General features: G+C 38.2%; 1 protein-coding gene across 3 annotated transcripts in view; it reads right to left on the reverse strand.

Moving 5' to 3' along the window:
- TRAK1 (trafficking kinesin protein 1) overlaps positions 1 to 26,952 on the reverse strand; it is a 126,366-nt gene that overhangs the window by 95,333 nt on the left and 4,081 nt on the right. The window contains exon 1 of one of the 3 annotated variants that reach the window (XM_030265141.4): positions 6,884 to 7,019. The exons of 1 other annotated variant lie outside the window; for it this stretch is intronic. In XM_030265141.4, coding sequence (XP_030121001.4) covers positions 6,884 to 6,969 — 86 coding nt within the window. In that variant the 5' untranslated portion in view covers positions 6,970 to 7,019. Of the gene's footprint in view, positions 1 to 6,883; positions 7,020 to 26,952 lie in introns of those variants that run through there. One more of the 3 variants, XM_030265142.4, reaches the window with a different exon arrangement.

The following is a 26,952-nucleotide window of genomic DNA, read 5'->3' on the forward strand; positions in this document are numbered from 1 at the left end:
TTAGCTATCATAGTACAGTTTGCATTCATCACTAATTCCCTTTGCTGCAAGACAAGGGACACCACCACAGACATCATGTTTTAACCATTATGGACTGTGCTCTTCAGACAAATTACAAACAGCTGCAAAAATAAAACCAAACTTCAGCTAAGCAAGTTTGCAAATTATCCAGAGTACATCACATGTTCTACCTGACAGTCGGCAGAAAACATCCAACTCAACAAAACTGAAGTGCCATATGCAAAACTTTGCTACAAACATCCTATACAGACAATATACACTATAGTGCACCACTGGATGAAGCCCCAAAAATTCCACACAACTGCACATATGGCACAAAAGTTGGCCATCACACAATACTTTAAGCAGGACCCAAGCCTACCAGTCAAAACAGAGATGACATTCAGCATGAACCCATCCTGACTGGTCTGAGGAAACACAGACAATTATCTATCTTCAAAGTTATTTTCCAGTAAGAAAGGCAGAAGTTTTTTCATATCAGATAAATGACACTACTCCAGTATAGAGAAATAGTATGGTGGAACATATAAAACCTACCCCAAAATAGTAATAAGAAAGAAGGATGCTCTTCAGCATACCTGCAGACCTTCTCTTGCATGGAGTGTTACTTTATGAACACTGTCAGTAGCAATTGCCACAGCCTACCTTACTTCATCTTTAGTGTCCTACAGCAGTGAAATACACATCACTGAAATGTGCCTGCTATGTGGCAGCATTCCCAGGTATGCCATTTAGAGAAGTACCAAAGCACTCAGAATCCCATGTTAAATTCTCCACCCACAGATTGTCTTTGCAAAGATAAACATGAAAGAAAAATGCATTCACTTAGCCATGCATGTGGAGACTGAAAGACTGGGGGTGACCTTTGATTATGGCACTAAAACAAAACACACATTAAAAGTAAGAAAAGGCTGGAAGAGCACAGCAATTTACTTAGGTGAGTCCCACTTGCTATTTGCCATCTGGAAGAAACAGCAGCTTTCAGTGCATAAGCATGTAAACTGGTGGACCCTCTTGTGCTTTCTGCTATTTTTCTACCTCAGCAATCTTTTCACGTAATAGTGCTATGAATAAAATAGGTCAAATTGAGCCTCTCAGGAGTTTTACTGAATTTTAAACATGAAAAAGATGCTTGTAGCTGAATATTATGGTCAATTAAAGGTTCCACAATTTAAAACAATTTGCTTTTTCAGTGGCACTGTTGTCTGCATTAACTTTACTAACTACACAGTCACGAAAACTCTGTTATATTAGCAAATGCAGTGAACAGATTAATATAACTCTGACTTCATAAAAACTGTCTCAGGTTAGAGCCATTCCACTATGGCAGAGTGAAGAGCTGCACCTCTCAGATTCACTCTAGTTAGAAGGTGTCTGTTGAGATCTGGGCAGCCCTTGAAAATAACCACAGTGGAAATTGAAGTTTCCACTCCTGCAATTCTACCAATTTTGCCTCAGTAACATAGAGATTATTTCCAGCCAAACACAAATCTGGGAAATGTGCCTTTACTTTGCAAGTTACCAGGAAAGAATAATGCATTCAAAACCAGAAAAAGATGGCTAGGAATGAAAGGTACCATTTTCCCCTCTCCCATTCCAATCCATTGGCAAGTAGCTCCCTTTTCCAGATCTCTGCCAGGGCTCTGTCCCTCAGTAACTTTAAGAGTCTCACCAGACTGCTAAAAATAGCTTCTCAACTACAAGACATGCACATTATCAGTGGAAAACATGTCTGCAAACTTAGTAACAGCTCCACAGCTCAGTCTGATTACAAGAGAGACTGAAAAGGCAGACTAAAGAATGGTTGCTGAGGTAGGGAAGCCTTTACTGCATGCCCATCCGTGATGACTGCCACAGACAGAAGACTTTTTTTTTCCCCAGGTGACAGATATTTTACAATCTCAAAAAGTTGAGGGTTTTGCATTATAAGCAATACTTACTGTAAAATATAAATATGTTAGAATCATAGTGATAATTTGAACTTAACGCACCTAAATATATACTGCTTTGCAATTCAGCAGTCTTCCATGATTGTTTCTGTGGGAGTCTTCAGAATGAACATGTAATAACATATGTAACATTTTGTAAGGAAGTGGAAGGCTATCCACGTTCAAAGTTATTTTTCCTGCTATAAAACAGTAATTAAACAGACAGGGGATTAAAAGATTTGCCCAGGTTACATCTGTATGGATACCTGCATTGTGGGTTTTGCTGCTTCACTGCATACAGAAAAATGCACAAAAAATTCTTTATTACCCAAAGCCCTGAACTACAGAATCAAAGTAGGCCAGTTAGTCTCCAAAAGGTATGCAAAGCATGTTTCCATCAAATCTTGAGAAGGGAGAATAATCTTAATGGCACTTTATGAAATTGAAAGAGTGCTCCAACACCAAAACTACGCTTGTTCATCTTACTATCTCTGTATTTGTGATTTTTTAATTCAAAAGCAACTTCCCATCTCTCAGAAAGACACAGAAAAAGCAAGACTTAGAAACTTCATACACAAAAATGACCTCCCTGTGAAGATCACAAACTTCTGCAACTTCTAACACTCAGCGCTACCACAGAAAATACTGTGACTTATTTAAAAAGGATGAACAACATTGTTCTTGTGTTGTGACAGCAAAAACTCAGCAACCAACTGCTAAAAGCCTTGGTCTGACTCTTATTCCTCCCCTTATTCTACATGGTTCAAAAAAGTTATCTTTGTTCACTGAGAACTTAAGTCGTGGAATATTCAACATCAGTTCAAAAAGTTTTTGAACATGAAGGTGTCCTACTTACTCTGGTTTTGTTAGGATGTTCCGATATTCCAGCTGTCCACATGGAGGACAACACTCTTGCTTTCATAACATTATTTCCCAAACTAAATTCACCTGTTATGAAATTACAGATCTGTAAGTACAATTACATGTCATAAATGGTGATTGCATTAAGGACTGTAATTTTAGGAAGACTCAGAGCGATATCAACACCACCTACTCCAGATACATTTTTTTCTTGTACAGTTAAAATCCCCAGCTGCTTCCAAATCAACAGTATGATTTTATTCCAAATAAATTTCTGCTAAGAGCTGAAGTGATACTAAGTAAAGATTTAAGAGTATGGGTGATTTTTTTTTCCTAAGCCTGATGGAGATTTTAACAAAGCACAACTTTCCATGGCTACTGTAAACACAGAGGGAATCCACCCGTGCATTTGTTTTTCCCATGACACTTCCACCAGAGGGCAAGTCACATCAGTTACACAGTGACCTTCCTACTGATGTTTTGTTAATGACCAGGCAAGAAACAAGGAGTTTTCTGCACACAGTTAAAAGTCTTCGTCCTGTTGATGTAGTAGCTATAATTTGAAGTTACAGTATTGGGAGACATACAAATAAACTAGTTCTAAGACACAAAGAGAAAAAAAAAAAAAGAAAAAAAGAAAAATAGTAGAAATCCTGGTGACCTTGTATCTTTCAGAAGTCACTTCTCAGCAAGCAGAAGGACATCCTGACAAGAGTCACTACTTCACTTATTCCTAGTCAAAGTTATCAGGAGGAGCACCAAAAAAGTTTATTGAAGACTCCACTGAAAGCTGAGCAAATGAAAAAAAGTGCCAAAAGGACAGTTTTCCTTCATTCTCCCTGGTACAGTAAGGCACAGTTGTGCAGTAAAAGCTGCCATTTTACTGCATTTCCTGAGAATAAAGAGTGGGGTTAAGGGAGGGAAGCAGACAAATGATCTGATCAGGAACAAATAAAAATAAGCTCAAGGTCTCATATCAATAAATGTCTACATTAGAGTTTCCACATGATATCTGAGCTGTCTATATTAAGCCTCTCAGGCCAGTCTTCCACTAAATTAAGCTCTTGAGTGGCTTAAAGTTCACATGATTTTTAGAGCCTATCTAGGCGGCTATTCTTTCTGCATCTCCTCTATTGAAAGTTTCTTTGTCAGCTACCTTTTTCACCTGCAGTTCCAGTTCTCTGATGAAACATTGTATGTGAGAAGTCACATGACATCAGGAAGCACATTTCATCTTTTCTAGAGAAAAAGGATTTCAGAATGAAGCGGGATCAAAGACAAAAAAATTATCACAGTTGATGAGAAAATAGTTTCAGTACTTAAAAATCTAACAACATAGAACCTAAAAGGTGAAATACACTCCTATCACTTCTAATTATCAGGTTTTCCTAGTAATTCCTGTAACAGCCTCATGATGACTTGAAGGCAAACTGTACTGCTCTAAAAGGCCATACATCCTCAGTCTTTAACTTCATATTTGAATCATCCTAGTTAGGAAGGCTAGTAAATGTATTATATATCAGTCCCTATACTTTCAGTTCTGTTTAAACATTTAAGTTATTCAATTTCCCTGCTAGTCTGTACAGACTGGAAGTTTTAGTATAGACCTACTATACTCAATTGACATAAATTTAATCTCTGTTCAACTTTCCATGCTAGTACACAGTAAACCAGAAAGAAACATTTCTTTTGATTGCACTCCATTTCATAGCACATACATTGAACATTACATTTCATACATTTAACAGCAACATCTGGGAATACACAAAGGCAGGTGTGGGAAGGAGTTTAGGGTTTGAGAAGAAGTAAGTCTGCTGAAAATATTTCTTGTTTAACATGTTCCTTTAAAAAGACTTTTTACAAACTGAAAATTGCTCAACACCTGTGCAAGGCAGCTGCTCCTCTGTATTTTAGAGATAAACAAAAAACAGTGGGGACAAATCCTGAGCCACTCTGTGATGAATGCAAGCACCTTACTGGAAGTAGACTTAGCTTAAAGAAAAAACAAATGCAGGTAAGTTAAGTAAATAGGGAGAAAAATTCATTATATTCACTGTACCTGTATGTTTTTTATCAGGAAGTGAAGTGTGAATTTACAAGAGGAAAAAAAAGTGAGCCATACAGAAATGAACATGAAGAACCCATCAGATGCATTTCACTCAAGAACACTTCAGATTTTTTTTTTTTAGTCTAGTCCCTAAGGACATGGGCTTCTACTAGAATTTAAGTGCAATTCTGCTGCAATATAATCCTACCTGAACCAGTGGGGGCAGAAGGGGAATTTAAAAGAACCAACAATAAGAGTATTCTTTCCCTTGATATGAGCTCCATCTCTGCCCAACTACAATTACATTCCTGTACTTTGCAACATCATGTCAGAGATGCTAAAAGCTCTACAAAAACATCCTTTTTCCTTCCCTTTGCTTTCCTACAGTAGTCTGAAAACAATTGTAGCACTGAGATTTTCAAGTGTGTTAAAGATCTTAGGTATTGCAGGTAGTACACATCGAAAGTATTTTTATAAAGCTTTAAAATGCAAAGCTTTTCATTAAGAAATGTCAGCTTCCTTCAAGTCAGTCAATCACAGAACAAGAAACAGCTATTATGGGCATTGTTCCAAAGCGCAAAAGCTCCCAAGGACAGAAAGGCCCTTTAAACTACTTTGGAAGTTGAAATGGGTTTTGTAACAAAGAACATGTAAAACATGAAGTTAAACTTGATTAGAAGCAGTTGCAAGGTTTTTTTACAAATCCACCAAGTATAGTCATTCTTTTCATGGAGTTCAGACACAGCCAATTTGTGCAGTACCAAAAAGAACTAGCAAATTATAAAAAGGTGCTCCTTGTTTGATTATAGCAATGAAGATCAAGTTGGGCGGTGGGGGGATCTAAAGAGCTTTCCAGACTTCCAGCCACCAGAATACAAGACTGTAACTCTCCAACAGCAATCGAATATTCCAGAGCCATTGGACTTAAAAAGAAAAACTGTTCTTAAAAAAGTTCTACAAAGAAAACAGTTAATATTGCTCATAATTCAATATGAATTGGTTTACTTTTTTTTCTGTTTTAAAGTTCCGATTTTTAATTTACATATAGATAAGAAAAGCAAACTCAAATCACATCCAGAAAATAAGCTTAATAAAATAACAACCTTAGTCCAAGTTCACACGTTTCAAAGGAACCACTCATGCGTAAGCTCCTTATATTGTAAGAATTTTCATTTTAACAGAATGAAGTCCAGGATATCAATTAGACATCACTAATGGCATGCTTCAATAAATGGACTAAGAGCTACCAAATTACCTATTAGCATATACAAAGATTAATACATATAGCTCATAAATATTAACACCAGGAGTGCCAACAGAAATTGGTGACAAACTAATTGTCCTACAGATATAGGACAATGCAAGTACCTCAAATAACAGCAATTTCTTTGCAACTGAAAACCTGCAAAAGTTTGTGAGTAATTCCTCTTGTACCAATCTGCCTGTTTCCAACATAGCACGTATTTAACAATAATACCACAACTTAAGCAACCTGACACCCAAAGCACTTTTATCTGTAACCTTAAAATATTAGCTCAGATTCCTTGTGGTTTATTATCAAAAAAATCTCATGGTGGTAAATAACATGTCAGTTTACTAACATTAGATGTGGAGGCAGGGAGGGAGGCAATCACAATAAAGAGTTATCCTTGACCCACTGAAGCAGAGTACACTGTCACTAACCTACGTTTGAACACCACAGCACAAGTCTGTACTCCTGCCCCACCAGTCTAAAGCTGCATCTGAGAACACAAGAGCAGCTCAGCTCAGCAGTATTTGAGAAAAACGCCAGGCAGTTATGCAGTGCAATAGCCAAAAAACAGCATCCAACTAAACTGCTGAGTAAGGGAAAATGAAAAGTACTAAAGCAGCATTTGCCATGCTTCTTTCTTTTGTCTGAGTTAATTTAAAGCATGGCCAGCAATGTTCCTGCATACACACTACATATACACTACAGTCAAACCTCAGCTCTAAGAGCAACAAACAGTATTGGGGTATTATGGCTGCATAACAGCCCATGCTGTACCTGGTTTTCAACTCCTTTTGCTCCTGATCATCTGCATAGCATTCTTCCTTTCTTGTGTCTCCTTTTCCCCACCAGAATCTCACCATTTGGCCAGCAGACTTGCTTTAAGTGTTGCTTCTATTTGTGTTTCCTGCACATGGATAGTTCTTGATGGCGTAAGGTCATTTGAATGCAATTCTAACTTTGGCTCATGCACAAGTTTCCTCACCCTCTCTTGGCAGAACAGTGACACAAATTACCAAACTGAATCAAATAGGGTTAGCCTACTCCTCTTTTCAGTCTGCTGCATTAAAATCTTGATCTTTTAAATGCATATTACAATATCTACATTCATAGCCACATCCAAAATTTTTAATTTCAGAACAAAGCTGTATAGACAACCATACACAAAAATCCTCTGGACAGAACAGATGGCAGCAAATCTTTTCCTTCTAAACATCATGAAAACACTGCAGAGTGTTTCCAGAGTCCTCACAAAACTAGTAAGATTTATCTACAGAGCAAAATAAAGCCATACTTTAAAACTGCATACATCTCAAAAGACTAAGGCTTTCTGGTGCGTGTGTTGAAACACTCATGAGAGAACAGAGCTACAAGCTCATCTGGCAATCACACATGTACTCCAACAAATTAAACTCCTTTTTCCTGAAATTCCCCTTCAAGGTAAAGCAGTCACAAACTCTGCCCATCTCAAAATGGCATTTTTGGTAGGGTATCACCTGTCACCTCAACAGACTTCTAAGAATTTGGAGATATTTCATTATTCCACAAGAAAACTGTGAGCAATTTCCTTTCTTAACTTCTCCTCCAAAACAATCCACAACAGTTCTTCTCAGCTAGCCTCCTATTCCCTCACATTAAGGACAAGTTTGGCATTGCAGCCATCTCTTCTCCAAGCACCAATTTTTTTTGTGGACTGATACAACTGAAAACATAGTGCCAAAACAAAGGATGTGCAAACATTTTCTTCCAGGGGCAAGCCTGCACCAAGGATAAACTTTTGAATCTTTGTAGATATGAAATGAAACTCTCTTTGTGAAAAAAGTATGCCAAACCAGATGCTCCTTCAGACATAAGAACAAATCACACAATTTTAAACATTTTTTTAAGCATTTCTTATCTGATTTTGCTTATTAGAAGTCATGTCTAACTAAATAGATTTTTAAAAGTTCGATTGTAATTAATCAAAAGACTCATGCTTACATCAATGGTTCTTACAGTGCTTCCTATTGCACCAAGCTTTTGACTCCTGGCAACTCTACTCTAATAAAAAATATCCTTTTAAAAGTCCCTTCTAACCCAAACCATTCTGATTCTATGATTATTCCTCAGTTCTAAATCGAGCATAACTGTATGACTGCATAACATCCAGCCTTTAAGATACATGAACTGTCAATGACTTGATCAGCGAAGCTGCAGGTATTCCCAGTACCTTTTTACACCACTGTTTTCCCACATCACAACAGCCCTGACTCCAAGTTTTAACATACTAAAGTGCAGAACTCTTCCAAGCATCAGGCTATGACCACAGCAGACTGAAATTCACCATATGGTGAATGGCTGATTTGATGAGGTGATTTACATTTTCAAATATAATTCTATTCCCATGTGCATTTCTATACTTCATCATAAACATGAACTGAAACACCTGCAGTAGAACAAATTACATTTGAGCCTGACAGTGAAACAAGATTTAAAGTAAAAACAAATAAAAAAGTTTCAAACAGAAAAATTTTCTCCTTTCTTCCAAATATTGCAAAAAAGGAAAAAAGAAAGGAAAGAAGCACAGCAGTAGACCTTCAGCCATCAAAGAAAACAGAGAACAAACTTTTACAGCAATATGCAAATACAGCACTTTCAGTGGTCAAGGAAGGGAATAAAATACTCTTTTAAAGGCTGAAGTTGCAGAGAAAACTCTTTCTTTCCAGCAACATGCAGAACTAAGAGATTTCCTGTTCATACCCTTTCTGTACAAGTTGTGATGTCAAGAGATGTTTCCCCAGAATCACAGGAGGTAATAAAGTATATTGTGAAAATCTATTTTTTGTTTTCATTATTTTTTTAAGTTGCAAAACAGTTTTTCTGATAACTAAGAATTTTTCAACCAACACTTTTCTTTTAGGTTTCCCAGAGTCCATTTAATTACCATCTGTCTTGCCCACGCATCTTCAGCAGCAGGAACATTTGCTGACACTATAATCAAGAATGAACTGGCAGTAGAATAATTTATCCTGTCAGACTGTGCCACTGTTAAATATCAAGGGAGATAAATTAGAATTTAACTCTAGTCGACTGGCAACTAAATCTTGTATAGATATAGACAGATAAAGGCTATTTACACTCAGATACTTTTGAGGTCACCTTGCTGACACAATAGAACCTTGAAAGCCTCAAGACATTGTACAGGTGTCTCCTGCCTACCTATAAAATATTGTGTCAACTTGGTAGCACCAGTTCAGCACTGCATGACCTATACCATCCATCTCCTCACACTGCACATCCTCAAGACCGTCTGCTTTGTGACAGTAAAGCAAAGTTATTTCAAGTATCTGCTTCATAAATCTGCTGTCTGGCACATTTATTCTTTGATAGTCCATTTTCTATGGGAAAAAACACCCCAAGCAAAAATAAACCCACCTTTATAATAAGCCTACATGCGAAGCACAAAAAAATTCTTTATTTGCTTTACCTACAATGTATTGCAATTCAATGTTTCCAGATTATTTTATTAGTTCACATTATAACTTTCACTACCATCTTAGCTTGGTGGTAAGAAGTGAAAAGATCATTGTCTTTAAAATCAAGAGAGACTGGAGGAAGGAGTCACTTGTATATGTTAATAACTAGTGTTGTTTTACTAATGCAAAGTAATAAAAGTTTGTCCTTTGTAGTAAGTGTTATTGGGCCCAGTGAGTGTTAAGATCTGAACTGAAACAATGAACCAAGAAAGTTTACAGAGAAAACTGTAGATCATTTTTCTGGGGTAGGATATCCCCTACACTGCCCTTTCATACCCACACAAGCAACTATGTGCTCAGCCCAAAATCCTCCCCCTGCAGCTCCTCTGAAAACACTGTATGTAGGCAGGAAAAATTATTACTCAGAACTAGAACATTTGGAATGTCTCAGCTTTTCAGATACCCAGATATAGTCAGTAAAGAGCAGATGACTACCTGAACAAGTGGGCAGAGCTGTAGACTATCTTAATATTAAAAGTATAAAATAGTTTATATGGCTACTATAAGAAAACTGTAAACCAAATACAAAGTTCAGAGTTTATATAAAAACATTTAAGCTAAACACAGATGAAGTTTCAGAATTAATTTAGACATATTTAAGACCTTGCAAAAATAGGCTTGAGGAACACAGGAACTCTCCACTTTCTTCCTCATCTAATGCACATTTGTGGTCTAGTATCAAAGTAAGTTAAAAGCAGAAACCTCAGAAATAAAACTTTAAAAAAAGCAGCATTTTCCCCAAATACTCCTTTTCTGTACTGGCTGCCCTGCACCCCAAAAAACAAAAACCAAAGCAACCACCATCCTCACTCCCCTCTACCAAACACACAACTGAAGAAAAGCACAGAGATCTTTTACCAATCTGCACCCTATAGAGAGAAAAAAGCTCCTGTGGGCAGAAGTAGAAAGCAAAAGAATCTTCCCTGCCTCAGTTTGTGTGGTATTCCTACAGCACTACCTAACTCACCTCTGTCATCTTCACACAAAGATGTTAACCAGCTGAAATCACCTGTTCCAGATAATCAGCAGAGAAAGTTTTACTGAAGATTAAAACAAACCAAAGACACACTGAAGTCTCCTCCCTGTCTCTGTCCTCCTTCTCTACACATAGTGTGCTCACTCCACATACCCACACTACACAAGACACTCATGTGTCTCCATAGGATGTGTGAAGTAAAGAAGGGGTTTCCAGTTTGAATCGACCACTATGGGTCATTCTCCTTAAAGATGGAAAGAACAGGTTTTTCTTTACTCCAGAGTGTGCACAGGTTTTCTTCCTTTGGATTACATCAAACAGTTCTTACCTAGGTTTTACAACATATACTAGCATGAACGAAGCACGAAGTTCATGTTTAAAAGGAACCTTACCATTCAGTATTAGCATGAAAGGGCAGAGGAGAAGACAAGCAGTGATGCTTACACGGGATATCTCAATGAAAATTGCTGTTGGGAAAAAGAGAATTATTAGAGAGTCCAGTCTGTCATTTGACAGACTTTCACAGGAGCCCACGCCAGGGACCTGGAGGGACTGGCTGAGGAGCAGACACCAGAGCCAGGTACAGCCAGCCTGCGGTAAGAGGCAGCAGCTGCAGAGGGCTGCATCAAACATTCTGTACATCTGCCCCTACCCACGTGGGAGCCTTGTTCTCCAGATGGCAAACAGGTATCAAAGACTGTGTGGCTTTTTTCTGAAATCAGTTAAAGAAAGGCAGACAGCACAAACTGAATAGATTGTCAGCTGGTTTGAAACAAGAATTGGCTTGATGTCATCCTGATTATGCTAAAAGGCCCCAAGACAGTACCAGCAGCTTCCCTGTAGAAAAGCAGACAGCATACATATGGTGTCCCTCCCTCAGGCCCAAATTCCCTCTGCCTCCAAATCCATTATTAAATACTGGCTGTAACTATTAAAACCAAAATATTTCAGAATTGACCTTACACTAAAAGCAAAGGTAAGAATTCAGTAATTACATTTTCCCCCACAATTCTAGAAAAAAAATACATATGCTTTAGGGGGTAGATACCTTAGGTGAGAACTCAGCTGCTACTTTTCTTTTGACGCTAGACAATTCCAACAAACTCCTGTATGCCTCTAAGCAGCCTAACCTTTGTTCAGCCTGCATCTGCCAATCTAAAACACTAAACTGATCTCTTCATTTTTCAAATGTTACCGCTTAACCATCAGCATTGTTAAGACTAAGTTTATGTAGCAGTAAAATCAACCAAAGGTACAATTCCGCCCTCAGTAACAGTCTAGTAAATCTAGTTAGTACAGCTATGACACTCGGATTTACACACAGTAGTAGTGCAGTGGAGTAGAATATAGAACTGAAAGTTACCAGCTAAAAGACAACTTAAATTACACTATGACTGCTTAAGTTTAAACTTTTTAGTTAGTTGGGAGCTGTAAACACAAAGTCTCCATGAAGAAAAGTATTCTTATCAGCGAGACAAGCTAAGCTAAATTACTTGTACTCCAACAACCCCTTCTAACCCCACATATCCACAGAACATTTAACCTCTCCATTTGGCAGCCCAGTGTTGTATTTGGATATGGCACCATTTAATTATTAACTGGATTGCTACAACAGAATAGGACAGTTAACTTACTGCTGTTTAATGAGCATGCTCTTGTTAGTTGTGAATACATTCACTGTACTCATTAAATCAGGAGGCATTGGAGTTCTGAATACATCATTAAAAGGATCCAGGAATGCTGCTGATTTGTTCAGCATGACTACATGCTCTGCTTGACAGTTGGAAAATGAGCAAGAAATGCAAGCCCCTTCCTGTTAGGCCTGCAGATCTAATTTTAAACTAGGACAAGGGAGAGAGAGTGGGAGATCTGCCTCTTCAGAACTTCACTCATTTTAGAACACAAATTTCTCTTCCTACTGCTGACTTGAAGCAGAAACATGCTCAGTACTGTAAGACAGCAATAAAAAGGAAATGTCAAACTTGCAGAAGGGAGGGCTATTTAAAAAATAAATTACTATGTAAACAAACAAATCCACAGTCCATTTTCAATACATCCAAGGAGTATGCAATTATCTATCAGCCTATCAATTAGCAAAATGAACCTTCATGAAACAAATACACACATACCCCTAACATGGTAGTTCCCACACTATTTACAATATATTGATTAAAGCTGAAAAAGGAGTGAAACTGACTAGGAGGCTCCTGTACATTCTCACAGAGGAGACTTAGAACATATGTTCAGTGAGAGGATGAATTTTGCTCCATCTACCTACAAAGATACACACCCACATGAGAACCTATATGTGTAAAGCAATCTAGAGTTACAGAGAAATTAAAATATAACTGTCAACTCTTCAGCTCAAACCCATTGCATGGAAGCATTTTCTACCAAAAGAGGTATGTGAACCAACATCACTGATGGCATCACTGGAGTTGCAGGGCATCCTGAAAGTTAAGATTTAACAAGCACAACTGCTTCCTCTAAGCACATCCTTGGAAGAGGAAAACGCATTTCTGCAATGTGTTGGTAACAAATCTTTCTCCTCTCCTCCCAGCACACGAACAGAGAAGTGAACAGGTTGCTAAAGTTCAGAACCGGGGGAAGAGGAGGTAGCTGACTCAAGCTTAATACTCTTAGTCCATGGCTGTGCAAGACTCAACCACTTTAATCCAAGCAATTATTTTTCAGTTATAAAGTAGTTGATACAGTAAGAAGCTATATAAATACTCAATTCTAGTCAAACAAGGTCTGCCACCTATGAAGGCAAGCTTAATACCACAAGCACGTTTAGCTCAGTCTCCTCCCATCATGCAGATGTGATAGCTCACCTCTTACCTGAGAAAAACATGTTCTAACCAGTCATATTAGCACATTAGGGCTTTGCTTGGTCCAGGCCTCAAAACAAGCCTCTGGAGCTCATCAAGATCCGATCCCAATTTTCCCACTTTTACCAACAAAATAATCTTCAGGAAAAAATCCTTCCGATTAAGCAGTCAGGCCTAATGCAACATGCCATGACTAATCCTCTTAAACTGTAATCTCAGTAACACAGGAGAAACTGGTCTTTTCGTAGGAGCTACGTGACCGTGTGAACTGTTACAATCTTATTCAAATAGCAGGTGATTACGCACTGCTATCAACTTCAGTTATCCACACACAAGTTTCAGCACACAGTCCTGCTTACTTGGGGTACAACCACAGAGCAGTATTCTCAAATGACCAAGTATAAGCTGCAGAACAGCACTCACACTAACCACTGCAGACTTCTAGGGTCACATCTCATTGCTCCCCACAGTGCAGTACACGGATGCACTTAGCGCTTTTAGATCATGTTGTGGAAATAGCCTGAAGAACTACCTGGCTCTCCAATGGTTTAAAATAACACCCTTACTAGAAGGTAAAAAGATTAACAGCTTGGGGATAGGAAAATCAAAAGGAGAAATCACATTCAGACTAGATCTAGAGACATATCCCTTATCAGCAATATACACCTACAAGTGCATCAGTGCATTTTGATTAAAATCCCAGCTCACTGACTTAAGAACAAAAAAATAAAAACCAAAAAAACTTTAGGTCATCCACACTGTTTCCTTGGTGTCAGATAAAACAATGCAAAGAATGAGTACCCATATATTCTGATCAATAGTATGGTCTGTTCTTCTAACACCAGCAAGAAAAATGCACAGAGAAAATGCATGCAAAAGAGCCTCAATAGGAACTGCATGTTAGATTGTTTAATTTGGGTCCTTTTCTCTTTAATCATACTAAAAGCTCTGTATGAGAGAGCTGCCTTGTAGAATTCAGAAGCTGAGAGATGGACACATAAAAATTCATAAATAATAAATTTCTCAAGTGTTGCATTTTCTTCCCTTTGTGCTCAACACAGGACAACTCATGCATCAGCTCAGCTGCTTTAACTCAAAAAAACACCACATCCTTTGCTGACAGAAAGGAAAGGATGATCTAAAGGGAATTGTTTAAACCTTTGTTGTTCTGCTTAGCAACAACACACTTCCATGGCTAAAAAACCTGTAAGACATGAGATACAGAGACATACTTGTTACCTATTATAAATAGTTCGCATTCTTCAGCTCCTTATGTACTTTTGGTCTGCCATTAAGTCAGACTTGCATCTTCCTGGCAGATACCTCCCTTTTGCATTTTGTGCAACACAGAGCAGATCAGAACTCCACAGAGCACCTTTTAATTTATACTTTGAGGGTATTTAAACTGGTTAAGTGACTTCCAGAGAGAAAATAAATTACACATTCAAAACAAGACACACACGTACTCTTATGACAACAACAAAAAAAAAAGAAAAAACATGCATTTCTTCCTGCTATATGCTGTATCACCATAACATAATAAGCAGTACTTCTGTTCAAAGACTTTAATCTCATTATTAATACCTCTTTGCTCTGTGTATATTACATCTTCTCTTGTGTCTATCACCATCATTCAAAATCTTCACAGGTACAGTTTTGCACTATATACATGCACAAAAAGTAATCCAGCAGGGATTCTGTCTAAATAGCAGTGGTAAGGAAAACAGAAAACAAATATTTAATGGCAAAACAAATGCACTTCCAAACTTGAGTTCTGGCTAGACCCTCAAGTCCTCCTTTTCACGGAAAGCACTTGTATTTGCTCTCATATGAACACATCTTTTTTCTTGTTTCAAATACTTCAGACTGGTTTTTAATACATTCAAGTTAACAAATATCTTGTCCAGTTACACAGGTGGAAAAAAATTTAAAAATCTGTTTGTTGCATGGGAAAACAATTTGTCAGAATTTCTTTTTCCATGTATCCCACTTCACCAATGTGGGGGCTGGAACAGAGCTTAAGAACATCTGCCATGGACTTTAAAACCCCTAATAATAGCACAGCTGGTGTCCTCAGCCTAATGATCTCAGCACAGACTCATGTGGCCACTCCTGACTCTGGCCTCCAATCCAGGCAAAGCACAGAAACCCTCAAGGGTTGGACACGTTCATTCATTCTTAACTCAATTAGCATTTCATTAAAGAACCAACACAGAAAGCAAGTTGAAATCCTTACATTTTGAGCAGTTCAACAGTCACTGTTTCCATAGGATTTCCCCACACTCATTTAACTCCAGTTTAGTAGTATTCAATAAAATGAAGCTCCTCGACAAAATAACTGCAAATCTCAGGGATCCAGGGTTAGAAGCCTTTAATGCTTAACTGCATTTAACTGTACTACAGAGGTTGTTTTTGCCTTTTTTTCATCCACTAAACTCATGGACTATCTTCATTCCTGTCCATTTAGTTTACTTACAAATGAATATTTCCACTAGCTTGCTTTTAAAGGTGTTCAAAAGTGCTGGTTTATCAACAAGAAAACCCATGTTTCAAAGATGGAAGAAAAGAACACAGAAGAGCACAGAACTCAGAATATGAAACATGAAACATATGTTTAAGCTCGCACAGAATCAGCAATGGGCTCTAATAGGTATTTATCACACAGATATCTTAGGAAAATGTCTATGATTTTCCAAGCCCAAAGGATGCAACTCTGTGAAGGTGGGAACAAAGAAAGCAGTACTTCGGTGGGAGTGAGGTTTCTGAGACTTTCATTCCCTTCAGTCCACACTCTGCTCCCTTTACTCTTCCATCTTTAAAATAAATGTCGGTAGGTACCAGCAGTCAATGGGCATGAGTTCAGTTCAAGATAAAGTGTGCAGGTGGACCTGTGAAAGGCTCATTTAGTCACTGGCAAGGCACGGAGAGGTGCCTACTTTAGCAAATTGCTGTATCAACAGTAACAACAGATAGAATACTGACACCCAAATTCCAAAAACAACCCATTTAATCAGACTACTCTAAAATGCCAACGTGACACTAATATCCTCACCAGAAAATGTTTTCGTTCCTGTTTCTCATGAAGGAGAGAGGGGAGAAAAATCCCAAAAGCAGAGAAAGGCAACACTTTGTAAATTCCCACACTGTCCAACAATATTTGCCCTCTTAAAAGAAGAGACATTTAGCAGATAATCGTTCTTAATTTCACTGAACAACAAAGGAAAGAAAATACAGATCAAGTTATATATTAGTTTTATATAAAAGCATCAAAGTCTGAGAAAGGACAAAACACTAGATTAGCACAACTACAGTAATCAATTTGGCTGTGACAAACATACTTAAGAGTCATGAATCAGTTATATGCTTTACTCCTTCTACTACCCTCTGTCTGATCTGTAACTCCTCTCAGAGCTGTAAGATAAAGACGCATTCTAGGTGGCATTTTTAAATCAAGACCATAATTGAGCCATTAAACTACACATATGCTCTTATTTCTGACCTGACTATGAAAAAAAGTGTATTTTAAGGAACTAGGTGAATTGTCCCACCTTTTCAAACAAAGGCTAAACATCAGCAAAAACTATATCAATGGAGAAACAAAAACCTGCAGCAGAAGAGTATCTATAGAAAGAAAAGATACAGCCTCAAACAACATCAGTTTGACCATAAATTCTTAATTCCAACAACTATACAACACAAGTATCAACAGAAGGCTGTATGTATGTTGTTATGCTGTAGACTTCTGACTGTAAATAAGAAAAACCTGCTTCAATTTTACCCTATACTCCAACTGGGGAGCTCATTGTGCAATGGCAGCAACAGCTGTATCACAAGTGTTGACTGTGGTCATAGCAAATATCTGGGGCTGGCACCAGTAATGAATTACATTGCTTTTTAAAAATAAATTTGACATCAGACACATTAAATAAGTCTACTGTTGCTGTGCTGTGGCTTGTGATACAGTAGCCATATATAAGACGCATGATGTCCTTCAACTTGGCAGAAAGCGCCACTGTTCAAAAAAACCGCCATCATTTCTCAGAGGCACAAACACTTTGCAGAACTAACAAAGTTCTCCTGTGTAAGCCAGCTCGTAACTGCTGGCTTGAAGCAGGCACATACCTACTGCTGTCTCCAGATTTTATTTCCTCACTTGATACAAGCCAATTTTTTTCTCCCTTTATTTCTGGTGCTACATGTTGTAGCTCCAAGTCTGTTGTGACGGAAAGCAGGTAGAGACAAGGAGTCCTCCTAAGTGGGTTAATACTTCCACACTTCAAAGACTGACCTCAGTTATCTGCACTATTTCAGCCAATACAAGTACATCAGCATAAAGTTTCCAGGTGCTCAGCCTTTCGTTACTCACAACATCAGGCTACTGATCAGGAAAACGCCTGCACACTTTCTAGCCCATCTGCATGCTATGTCCTTCCTCTCAGCAATTTGTAATTTTCCCAGAAAACAGTTTTCTCTTCCTGTATATTTCAACATGTGCCTTAATTAAGCAGCTGTCCTGACAGAACCTGTATTTTTCTATTCAGGAAGCTACAGGATGGGGTGCAAGACAAATAAGTCTGTCACAGGACAAAGACAGAAACAATGCAAACATTGTATGACTGTAAAGTGCAGTCATTGGTAGACACAGCTACCACAACCTGTAATAATTCCTGCCTGGCTTGATTCCCATCTCTCTAGAAGTAAGTCTGACACAGTCTGCACACAGTCTGCCCAAAATCAAGAGTGGATGGTGGAGCTGTTCTAACATGATAAACTCATCACAAAGTTCACAAATAACATCAGATTGCAGTGCAGTTATGAAGTAGACTAGAGACCTTCTAAGCCACAACTCAATTTGGTAAATGAGACAGACCCCTACTTTAAACAGCCTTAATATTCAGAATTAAGGTTTGATTCACACCAGCTATCATTTTATGTAAAGAGGTGACAGGCTACACTGAAAGTGACTTGGCTAAACTTAGCTCAATGAGTAATAAGCCCTTGAAGCACACACCATGCAATAATTACCTAGATCACTATGTCTAAATCCCGTGTCAGTTGCTATCCCCATCTTCAATTAGTATCCAAAAAAAAAAAAAGTTAACAGAAGTGGATAGCATATTCACATTACTGAAACTTTGTACTGACTTGAACATAGTTTGCATACAAGAAGCAAGACCTGGAAAAAAGACCCAAGGCAGCATCACTATACTAAGCTGAATTTACCAGCACTGAGCTGAGACAGGTTAACAGACCCAATCTGCCCTCCTGTTTAAAACACCTCCCATCAAACTCTCCCATTTGCAAACCCACCCTTCCAGGTACAAATTTTAACTAGTATGGAGACAGTGTTGCCTAGAAATACATTTGCTCCTTTCCTACCTTCTTCTCATTTAAGCTGCACGTGCCTTACCACGAAGTATTATATCCCAGGGCACAATAAAAAAGTGTAAGCATCAGTGCTTAAGTATTAGAAAAGCCTTTTGGAAGTGCAAAAGACAGTTATTTCATGCTCTCATTTGCTTTGTGGTCATTTGGAAGTATGCAACTTCAAAAGCTCCAAATAGAGTAAAACAAACATACACTGGGCACAGCTCACGTCAGCAGAGGTCTCTTAACCTGAAGGTCATATTGTCAACACTACAAACGTGGAAGCAGCTGTTGACATTTTGACGTGCTCCCTAAAATGCAGTATGCAGGAGACTGTAATTCAGAGACACATTTGAGGTGTCAAAGATTCCAGACTCTGTCAAGGATTAAAGACTCTCTGTCAAGGATTTCACCCTTTTATCTCCACAAATGAGATACTGTATGCACTGCCTATACTCAGCCTGGTCACCCTACTGTATCCAGTAAGAGCGATTTGGGCTTTTATGTTTTGTTTTTAATTTAAAAACAAGAAACCCAGAGGTTAACATAGGCTTCCAAGCAAAATACTGGCCAATTTGGACCAAACATTATGTTTGGTTACATACTGTAATAGAACCTTTAAAATTCTACTCCCCCTCTCTCAAAACACACCCACCCACCCAATCACGGTATTCTTTTCTCCTTCTCCACATTTTTCACTTCAGGCAGCATAAGAGGGATCTTCACATAAAAAGAAGGAAGTAACTATCTGTTTAACCCTTGTGACTCAAGTCTGGGCTTGGCATTACAGACTGCAAGTGGCAAACTATGCTGAATCTACACTCACTTTGTTGTCTTCTGCAATTATTTCCCAAAGAGCAAAGATAACCCTCAAGACACAAAAAGCAAGGAAGTAATCAATCAGCTCCTTTAAAACCAATAATTTACATCTTCATGACCTGGACTTTACTCAAGGAATCATTGTTGAGTTACAGGGCCATATTCTGTTTCTCATAATTGATAGGCATTTACATCTGTAAATATCCCAGTTTCCAACTTCTATTAAAGTCTATTCTCAAAATATTACTTAATCCACTTCTTCAGCAATGCTTTTTTTAGGTCAATTTCAGTAGGGACTTCATGTAGATTCTGCTAGAAAGGCAATACAGTTAGGTAGCACAACTTCTTTTGGCCATCAAAACAACTTATTGGTATCTTTTGTGAAAAGGTATTTAGAAAAGAAATTTATAAAATAGTTATTTGGGTTTGGTCTTTCTTTTAAGAACTAAATCTTAAACAAGAACTTATATGTATATTACGAGTTCCATTTAACCTTGTTTGCTCATGCTCAAAGTCTGCTACTTCAGATATCCTGAAGAAAAAGGGAAAAAAATAAATGGATTGCCAATTTTTCTGTTGGAGCTCTCTTAAATGAGGAGATGTAGAAAACTCCGTAACACTTGACATACAAAACAAAGCCAGAGAAAAAGTATAGGTTAAAAAAAAAAAAAATAGGGAGAAAAAGTAGATCAGCCAAAATGTAAGAATTCATGAAAGATGCTTGCAAATGTCTTCAGCACCCTTAAATAAAAATCAATGCCTTAACATTCTGAGATCGCAAACTCCTTTCACTTCTCTGGTGGTAATGGACTACAGCATTAAACAACCAATTGCCCAAAGCACTCCCTACCAAAATCTATTCTTCAGCTTCACATATACTCACTTCCAAGCTGGCACACTGCTGGATTATAGGTTTTCTATCACAAAGCAAACAACACTTTCTTAGAAATCAGAGCAATCAGGAACCACTAGTTCCCACTCAGAAGATAAATTAATTATCTGTTGTAGGATTTACATCAGAGCCATAACAGCCTGAAGCCCTGTTCGTTCTTTACCAATATCTGAAGTTCAAACAAAGTAATTTAGAGCTGTTCAGTTTAAGGGTTCACTAAATTAAAAAAAAAGAAAAAAAAAAAGAAAAAACCAAACTTTTACTACTACCCACAGAGTAACAACTGCTTTCTTCTTACCTTTTCCAGGGAGAGGTCTGAGGAACAAAGAGAAAACAGTATTACATCTGTTATAACAAGTCATGTTACAAACTGATCATTTTCCTGACTATGCAGCCCCTCCTATTTCCTCTTACTCACTTCTCCCGCTGCAACATTATATCATGTTTTATCTTCAAGTTATTCCTGCTGGTCATAGGATCAAAACAATAGGCTTGCTCCTAGGTGCATTTAGGAATTTCCTCTCAGCCTTTTTGACAAACTAATTAGTGCTAATTTAACAGATAAGAGAGACAGGACTGGGTATTCAATCCTCCCCATGCAAATCTGCTAACCATGCTAAACTGATGTTGCTGATATTCTTTTATTTAAAAAATAAAACAAACAAATCAAAAACAAAAATACCCCTACAAACCACAAAACAAAAACTCCCACATAACTAACAAATCATTCCATTTTGATGGCATTAACTCACATTATTAAGGACACCTATATAACTTAATTAATTCTCATTTTAAAAGAGACGTATGTAACTTAATGCCAACAGATTGAATATAAGATGTGGTATTATACACCTAAAGCAAACTAAACACTAATTGGCCTTGCCTGCACATTCCTGTCTCATCATTGTGCCATCTCCACCATTCAGCTAACTCCCTAAGAAAGACAAGTTAGCAATAAAACTAAAACTAAGAAAATCAAACCAAATTTTCAAGCCGTTTTACAATTTGCCTCCCTGGCTTATTTCCCAGGGGTTAACAGTCAGTATGAAAGATGTGTGGACAAAGGGGTATAACACACAGCTGGCAGGACAAGGCAGGACTATCCCAAGGAGATGTGAGCCCAGGCTAATCTGGTTAGAGAGACACAGCCTTCAGGCTCATGCCTTCCCAGGTACCTCTAGCTAATATTACTGTAGTCTGTCCTACTGCACACTCATCCTGGAACCATATATCCCTCTTGTTCTTTTTTCCTCACAGAGACACTGGTGCTTCTACCACCCCACATCAATGTGACCAGAAATGCAACCTTGCCTGGAAAGGCTAAGCCAAGGGGATGGGGAAGTCAAACCACTCACAGGCACTGTGTTGGCTTCAGCTGTGTGGGTTTTCAAATACTGGTGTTGCAATGCATTAATCCAAGCTTCACTGCCATGAAAATAGCAATCCCTGGTGGGACTCAAACCATCAGTGCACTAACTGGTGTGTGTGTGCTTAACCATGACACCACAGGGCCGAGGGACGCTACTAGGTGAACACCCAGAGCCAGAATTTACAGATCTTACACAAGTATCAATCAACCCAAAACTTAATAGCAAAAGCCTCCAGTGTAGTTACAGACAGATAAGGTGTGGCTGCCCAGATGAATCCCATAGCCATATAAAGCTGATGCGTACAAGTTGACTGGCAACAGAAGATCCAAGAGCCATCTTTGTTCTTGTTGTATTCATACCTATTGGAAGAGCAGCTCTGCTAGATTACAAATCCAAGAAATAATCCATTATTAGATGGTAGAAAGGAAGAAAGGTCAGCTTTAATCCCAAGATTTTTTTAAGGAAATAATTAACTATGATGAACAATAAGGAGTATTTAGAAGTACAGTTTTGTCCACCTGAATTGAACTGTCTAAAGACCAGTTGACAAGCTATGTGAATTTTTTTTTAAGGAAGCATCAACTTTAACAAATAAATTTATTTCAGTTCTTAATTCTTGCTGTAAATATTCACATAGCTCAACATAATGCATTTCACACTACTTTTTGATAACAAAACATACACCCAAAACATTCATAGTCACACTTCATAGTCACAGCTATATTTTGGGTTGGAAGGGATCTTAAACGTCAACTAGTCCAAACCTCTGCAATGGGTGGGGATGTCTTTCACTAGACCAGGTTGCTCAAAGCCCTGACCAACTGGGCCTTGATCGCTTGCAAGAACACAGCATCCAGAGCTTATGTGTGCGTATCATTTAAGGTCCTATCATTATGATAAATTCCCTGCCATGAGTCTATTCAACAACTATTTAGGAGTAAGAATAAGACACAAAATATTCCTATAAATGAAATAAGATCATAATAAAATCATGCACACTGTATTTAAGAAATCCATTCTTGTATTCAGGATCTACACCAAACATGCATTGACAGCTGTCTGCCTTTACCACCAGGGCTGAGCAGCTCTTCATTAGCTAGGTAACCACTGTGAACTGTTAATTCTATATTTATTGTCTTCAATTTGGTTATGATCTTCACCTTTACATACCAACATTTCTAGATTTAATACATTACTCATTCCATAAAATTATCTGTATTTACTTTTTAAAGACAGTAATACCCCCATGAACAAAACAACAAGAAAAAATACTATTGTCCTTTTTTCCAAGCCAAAAGTCATATTTCCCTCCTCTCTTTCCTGCTATTCAGTATAATAGTACAGAGGGACATCAATGACAAAACCTTCCAGTTTTCTTCCTTTATGTCAATATACAGTAGATGTCCTCTGAAAGCTGATAAAATAGTACAAAATGGGTGCAGTGTTTACTTTTGGAAAGCGGATGTTAGTAAGTCAGGCTCAAGAAACTGAGACTGACTTACCTTGAACATTCATCAGCGAGCAAAGTGAGATAACTGTGTGTCTTGGAAGTGCTCTGTTCCCAGCCTGTGGAATCCCAGGCTCCCATTCTGAACACTGATCTTTTTCATAGCAATATCCCACTGTCAGCTTAACAGTCCACCTATCTTACTAAAATAACTACTGCAAAAGTAGCACCATCTTATTCTACACAACCTATCGGCCAGACGTGTTTAACTTCTGTAAAATGCACTCAAATTACTTGAGCAAGTCATATGCTCCTCAGGGAAAGTCTTCTAGGCCACCTGGAAGTTTTCTTTTGTAAGATAATTAGTAATGGCTTAGTAATGTAGGAAAAAAAAAAGTGCAGGTGTAGCACACATATCTGCTGAGGTTGCTGCCTGTTTCACATAGCCTGTCAGGCCCTAAATAGCTACAGAATGTGCCAATCCACTGACCCCAAGAGACTGATAGCCTTTAAACAGAGATTCACAAGAACTGGATTTCATTTTAGTACTGGCATGAACTCCTGAATAACCTCAAATATTTTCATCTTGCTGCCCCCCTTCATCCATTGCACAGCAAGAGAAAACCGATTTTTGTGATTCATGAATGCTGAAACAAACTCAGTTCATTAGAAGTTCATATTGAATATTTTGCAGCTTTTGCAATGTTAAAGGGCAAAGTATTTAGGAAAGTTGCATTTCTCAGTTCATTAGAAGTTCATATTGAATATTTTGCAGCTTTTGCAATGTTAAAGGGCAAAGTATTTAGGAAAGTTGCATTTGCCTGAGGTACAACAGTACCTAAATGAAACCTCATTTAATAGATAAAAGCAATACAAGTGAATGTCATGGAGAAATCAATATTCTCTGCAGAAAAAAATAAATGATAGCAAAACATACATCCAATAATTTGACAGTACACACATCTATGGACTTTGGGACAAAGGACTAAGCAAGACAAATGGAATATTTAACTTTTTTCAGCCTCTTCATTCTAATGGCTTTGCAAAATGACAGTTTTTGATAAATCCACTAGAAGGTAAAATTCTCTTGAGCAAATACAAGAGTAATTAAAGGTTACAAACATTTCAGACAATCAGAAAAAGCATTTTCAGTTGAGATTGCCTTATATTGGAAATGTATGGCTCTCAGGTCAGACACAACTCACTGGATAAAGCCATAACATGCTTATCTACCATCTGATTATATTACATGACCCTCAGGAAACACAGGCATAAAGGACTGATCTTAATGTGGCCTTCACATGTGCAGGTTTACAGTATTCATTATAAGACCAAACGCTCCAAGAAGGTAATATTTTTTGGTTAATCCTGGTCTCCACCCTCTCCATATATACCTGGAAGTGATTGTTACTGCAGTATTACCTGAACACAACAGAAGCCAATAATTTATTTCTGGCAGCACTGACATTTGTGACTATAGCAGATCTATCACAAAAACACATGTTAAAAGAAAGATTGATTTCCACCTCATCACTTTACATCAACAGTGTTTAATACCTTCTCAGAAACAGCTATTATGAGCAGATGGCTGTGGAGAAAAAAATTCCATTTAAAACAGGTTTAAAGGACAGTCTAAGGATTTCAACATTGTTCCAATGCCTTTCAATTCTGCTAATTTTACACGTTTCACTTTGGCAATAGTTTTGCGTGGATTTGAGCTGCAAGATTTCTGCTTACTGCAGAGGAGTGTCTGCTGCTCCTCTGAGAATATGCAACTGTGCAGTTTCTGAGTGAAATTAGGCTTTCTGGGACAGGCATTGTTGTTAGTAAAATAAACTCCCCTTACATAAACGTTAAAGAGCAAATTAAAAGTCTTCATTTCCCATAGCAGACATTGATGAGATTAAGAAAAAAAATACCCTTCTCTTTAAACAAAACTGCACTTCAGTCCCCCTAGGACACCAAATTGTGGCTGCTGTCAGACCATAATTCATACAGGATCCTGATTTGCTTGAAATTAGATTCCAATCTGACATTACTAGCAGCTGCCTTTAAAAAGATTAGATTTAGAATTTACGTGAAGATACAATGCAAAAATGCCCTGATTGATTCCAATTTGCTGTAGTCAACTAAGCTCTTCAAAGAGGCACATGTAACTAATTCAATGTATCCATAGTTTTCATTCTTCCTCTTTAGGCTATAAAAGTTTCCACTGTATGAACATTTTCCTAACCTTTGGTTTCTATTAAAAGATGGAACAAGTCAACTCAGCATTAAACTTCATTGAAAACTAATGAGTTTTTCTGTGTTTTGTTTGAAGCATGGAATTATTAAATAGCAGAGCAGGGGGTTCACGCATTTTTTACTTTAATTGGGAAACCTCTAGTGGGCACGGGTGAGGCCACACCTGGGATACTGTGTCCAGTTCTGGGCTCTCCACTACAAGAAAAAGATGAACATACTGGAGAGAGGCCAGTGACTGGCCACTAAGACAAAGAAAAAAGACCAGGACATTTCTCCTATGAGGAGAAGCCGAAAGAGCTGTGACTAACAGCTGGAGATGAGAAGGTTCAGGGAGATCTCATCAATGGTATAACCTACACAGACAGAGGACAGAGCCAGGTTCTTTCAGCGGTTCCTAGACAGGACCAGAGTGACGGGCACAGACTAAAACATGAGCAGTTCCCTCTGAACACCCAGGAACACTTTATCCCTTTGGGAGTGACCAGGCACTGACTGAGGTTGCTCAGGGAGGCAATGGAGTCTCCAGCCTCAGAGACATTCAGATGCTGTTACGACACAGACTTGTGCCAAGTGCTCCAGGATGACCCTGCTTGAGCAGGCAGGTTGTACCTGATAACCCCCAGAAATCCCTCCCAATCTTAACCACATTGTGATCCACCAAAGAAGCAGCCTTTCTACAGCGCTCAGTATTTCTCTCTTCTGTTCATACAGATGCTTGGAGCCAAGAACATGCTATAAGCACAAAAATATGCAGCAAGTTATTGTCACTCTCAGCATCTCATCTACCAACACACAACTAGTCTTGGTTTTATCAGAGCTTGAAGTGCAGCAGTTTCAAAATCAGCTCACGTTCACTAAAGACTATTCTCTCCTGACACCAAAGTCCCATCCACTTACTACTATTGTTTCCTTTGCTCCCTGCTAACAGCTGCTCAGCTGCCCAGGGTGGCAGTCTGAAAATCAACCTTAAAAACAGCTCTTGCCTGCGTCAAGAACTCAATTCCAAGCACTATAATATGGAAGGAGATAGAAGAGGGAATCCACAGCCATGGGAAAATTTGCTCTGCTGGGCAGCAGCATGGTCTGATATTAAAACAAGCCCATAATGAAACTTAGCAAGGGTTTTTAAACCAAGCTCTTCCCACATTTCCTTCCTTCTTCCTAATACTCTGCTATAGTGTTCTGAACTTTTGCTATAAATGCAAGCAAAACCAACAGGGCTCTAACACATTAATCTATCAGTATCATTACCAAAAAACCCCAAATATGCACACAATAAAATATAACAGTTATAAAGCATCGGTCTCATTTGGGTTTTCAGCATCTAATGGACAGCAAGGTTAGACAATCCTGTCCAGAGAAGCTGCAAGGTAAAGCGAAGAATC

The sequence above is a fragment of the Taeniopygia guttata genome, chromosome 2 (assembly GCF_048771995.1).
Source record: "Taeniopygia guttata chromosome 2, bTaeGut7.mat, whole genome shotgun sequence".
In the NCBI taxonomy this organism is placed as follows: domain Eukaryota; kingdom Metazoa; phylum Chordata; class Aves; order Passeriformes; family Estrildidae; genus Taeniopygia; species Taeniopygia guttata.